Raw genomic sequence first — 4,060 nt, 5'->3', positions numbered from 1 at the left:
AACCTTTCTATTTATATATATATGCGGCAGAACACAGCAGTAACTGTAGGTATTACAACAATGAAATAATCCTTATTAATTTCCTATTCTGATATATACGTACAAGCTATACATTCTATAATAATAAGGTTTTCGTTTATCAAATTACAAGTAATTAAAACAGAAGGTGTTGAAAATTGAGGTAAAATATTACATATATTCTTACGTGATTAATAATTAAACACCGAAAGTACCCCCCTCAGCTGCCTATAAATACACCTGATCTCTGCAGATGTTGTTCACTGCTCTATTTACTTAACCGATAAAGAATTTGCCATCTAAAGAACATCCTTGCCGAAGCAGCATGTCTACCCAAGTCTCCCAAGAAGTTGTACCCAAGACTCTTCAAGCTCGTGATAATGAGATTATTCGCCGGACAGCCAATTATCATCCAAGCATTTGGGGCGATCAATTCATTTCCCATCTCCCCAAAGACAAGGTCATTGCATGCAAAAAGGACAATACTCTGTGTGTGTGTGTGATTCTTTGTTATTTTCTTCTCCCTTTGAGAAATCTAATGATGCGTTTAATATGGTAACTAAAGCAGGTGCAAGAAGCCATTGAATTGCAAGAAATTGAAAAGCTGAGGGTACAATTTAAGAGGGAACTCTTGGCTAGTAATTCATCACAAAAGCTGGATCTTATAGATGCAATCCAGCGCCTAGGTGTGGCATACCACTTTGAAACAGAGATAGAAGAAGCACTAAAGCATATCTACAATAACCGTATTGATATGGAAGATGATGACCTTTACAACACTGCTCTTGGTTTTCGACTACTAAGACAACATGGCTACAACGTTTCATGTGGTAATTAGTATATTTATGGCCATTTGTTATAAGAAATGTGCATGACATGAGCTTCACACAACTTTTTCAAGTCCATTTCTTTGGTGATTTAATTCAGATATATTCAACAAGTTCAAAGATGACAAAGGTTATTTCAAGCAATCCAATGATGTTCGAGGCATCCTAGGTCTCTATGAAGCAGCACATCTAGCGGTGCATGGAGAAGATATTCTTGATGAGGCCCTAGCTTTCACGACCATCCACCTCAAGTCCATGGCAACTAGTCCAAACTGTCCACTAACAGCAAAAGTTTCTCATGCCCTAAAGCAGCCCATCAGAAGGGGCGTTCCAAGACTGGAGAGCAGGCGCTACATTTCTATCTATCAGGACGAGCCGTCATGTAACAAAACTTTACTAAGGCTAGCAAAGTTGAATTTCAATCTCGTGCAAGAATTACATAAAGAAGAGCTTTCAGAAATTACAAGGTGATACTTGTATCCAGATTTAGAATGAAAGCACGTTGACATGTTAAAATGAATATTGACGCAGAGAGCAAGTTATAATGCGTGCATCAGCGCCTTTTTCTTCTTTTTCTTTTTTTGAGGATTACTTGTGAAGCTATTTACTTCTTCAGATAGTGCTCAATATTTTATTTGTTTCAGGTGGTGGAAGGGTTTGGACTTTGCTAGAAGGCTTCCTTTTGCAAGGGACAGGGTGGTCGAGTGCTTCTTTTGGATAGTAGGTGCATATTTTGAGCCTCAGTACTCCCTCGCGAGGAAAATACTTACCAAAGTGATAGCCTTGACATCGATTATTGATGACATCTATGATGTTTATGGAACCCTTGAAGAGCTGGAACTTTTCACAGAAGCAATTGACAGGTTTGTTGCATGGAAACGGCTCCTTTATTTTATTTTTTTAAAAAAAAAAGTAGAGCTTAATTAAGAGACAAATAACGGTTACAGTGCGATTACAAAAACCTGGACACTTAATTTTCAGGTGGGACACTAAAAGCATGCACCAGCTTCCAGATTACATGAAAATATGTTATGAGGCACTATTGAATGTTTATAGTGAAATTGAGGAAAGAGTGGCGAAGGAGGGATGGTCCTACAGAGTCCACTTTGGAAAAGAAGCAGTACTCTTGACTCTCTCCTTAAATCAAATACTAATATACTATGTTGTAGAAATTACTCTATTATATATGTTTAACTTAGTAATGATTTTTATATGTACGATGTATAACAGATGAAAGTTCTAGTCCGTGCCTACTTTAACGAAGCCAAATGGTTCCATGAAAATCATATCCCAACGATGGAAGAATATATGCAGGTGGCTCTAGTAACGACCGGTTATTCCGTGCTCGCAACCGTGTCTTTCATTGGCATGGCCGGCGACATGGTGACCGAGCAAGCATTTGACTGGGTGTTCAATCGCCCTAAAATTGTTAGAGCCTCAGAAACAATTTGCAGACTCGTAGATGATGTAAGATCACATAAGGTATGAGCTTATTTTAATTTGTTAAAAAACATTTAAGTAAAGATTGTTTGAAATTCATTGAATGTAATGGCTGTTGGAGTTAGGATAACTTGATAGTTTGGAAATGGATGAACTGCTCGGAATATTGTTGAGGAGGAAATAAACAACTAAAGGTCTGAGCTTCTTTTAATCTTATTATGTATACTTTTCAGTTTGAACAAGAGAGAGGACATGCTGCCTCTGGAGTTGAATGTTACATAAAGCAATATGGTCTCTCGGAACAAGAAGTGTATAAAGAGTTTCACATGCAAGTCGTCAATGCTTGGAAGGATATAAATGAAGAGTGTCTCAAACCTACCGCCGTGCCAATGCCTCTGCTTGAACGCATTCTCAATCTTTCGAGGGTCATCGATGTCATTTACAAGGAGGAAGATCAGTATACCCATGTTGGAGAAGTAATGAAAAACAATATTGCGTCATTGCTTATAGATTCAGTGCCTATATAGCTGCTAGGTTGCCGATTTCCGCTTGCGATTAGAATGGAAGCAAATGCCTGCCTATTATAGCCCCATGCTAATGAGGAGCAAAGGAGACTTTCTAATAGAATAAGGAGACTTATTTTTCTTATTTTGTATTTTTTATATTTTAGTTTGATATATAGCTGGTGTGTTGTGGCAGGCAACTAAAAATAAAACATAGACTGTTTAATAAAAAAATATAGTAATGCGAGTATTTATTGTTTCCACAAAGAGTACTATCTAGTGGGGAAGGTGAGGTTTTGGGTGTGTGTGTGAAACAGTTTGAAAAAGAATAATTAAGAAAAAACTCAAATTAAAATATCAAAATCATTCAAAACAACAAATTTTAGTTTAAGTCAATATCCATCATCTGCATATATATTAATTTGCACTGTGAATATTCATCATTATAACTATTTTCCTATCTCTTCTCAGTTGTAGTCAATTAGAAAATAAAAAATCTAATTAATCTTAGTAGAGAGCCTTAAAAAATAGAGAAACTGATGAAGCTAAAAAACACAAACACAAGTAATTGCATTTAATTTAGTTGAAAGTTCTTTCTAAGATCTACTAATTTCTAACATAGCAAATCATTAAACCTTAGTTTCTATGCAGATTAGAGAGATCAAACAATTACGGATTTGATATCTAACCTAGCAGTAGATTGCAACAAATAATAAACTAAAGGCTTCCTAGTAACTAATTGAGACAATCATGAAAAAAGGATAACTTGATAGTTTGGAAATGGATGAACTGCTTGGATTGTTGAAAGTATTAGAGAATAATATAAATTATATCTTGAGATTTCACATAACAACTTAAACTATTAGATTGAATTAGTTTTTTGACATGATATCAAAGCTTTCATGACCAAATGGTCACGAGTTCAAATCTCACCATCCTCATTTATTTGATAAAAATTACACACAAGATAGTGTGGGTCTGTGCAAGTTTCAAGCTCAAAAGGCTTTCACTTAAGGAGGTGTGTTAGAGAATAATATAAATCATATGTTGGGATTTCACCTAACAGTTTAAGTTATTGATTTGAATTGATTCTTTGACAAGGCGGAAATAACCAACTAATTACATTGATGCCATAAATATGGTAGAAGTTTTATACATTTATTTTTATGTCAATTTATTATAAACCAAATATAATTGTGCTCCATGATTGCTTTACTAATTATAGCTTCTAGATTTTATTTTTTTTTATTGAAAGTATGGATTAATTCTCAA

General features: G+C 35.1%; 1 protein-coding gene across 1 annotated transcript; it reads left to right on the top strand.

Moving 5' to 3' along the window:
- The first annotated feature begins 343 nt into the window (after positions 1 to 343).
- On the top strand, positions 344 to 3,028 carry LOC118058199 (sesquiterpene synthase 2). The gene is made up of 7 exons (XM_035070903.2): positions 344 to 478; positions 587 to 848; positions 946 to 1,312; positions 1,490 to 1,708; positions 1,827 to 1,965; positions 2,076 to 2,327; positions 2,519 to 3,028. The coding sequence occupies exons 1-7, from the start codon at positions 344 to 346 to the stop codon at positions 2,810 to 2,812; spliced, it is 1,668 nt and encodes a 555-aa protein (XP_034926794.1). The 3' UTR covers positions 2,813 to 3,028.
- The last annotated feature ends 1,032 nt before the right edge of the window (positions 3,029 to 4,060 follow it).

The sequence above is a fragment of the Populus alba genome, chromosome 15 (genome assembly GCF_005239225.2).
Source record: "Populus alba chromosome 15, ASM523922v2, whole genome shotgun sequence".
Lineage (NCBI taxonomy): Eukaryota > Viridiplantae > Streptophyta > Magnoliopsida > Malpighiales > Salicaceae > Populus > Populus alba.
The sequence above is the reverse complement of the archived record's forward strand: the minus strand, read 5'-3'. Positions and strand labels throughout refer to the sequence as shown.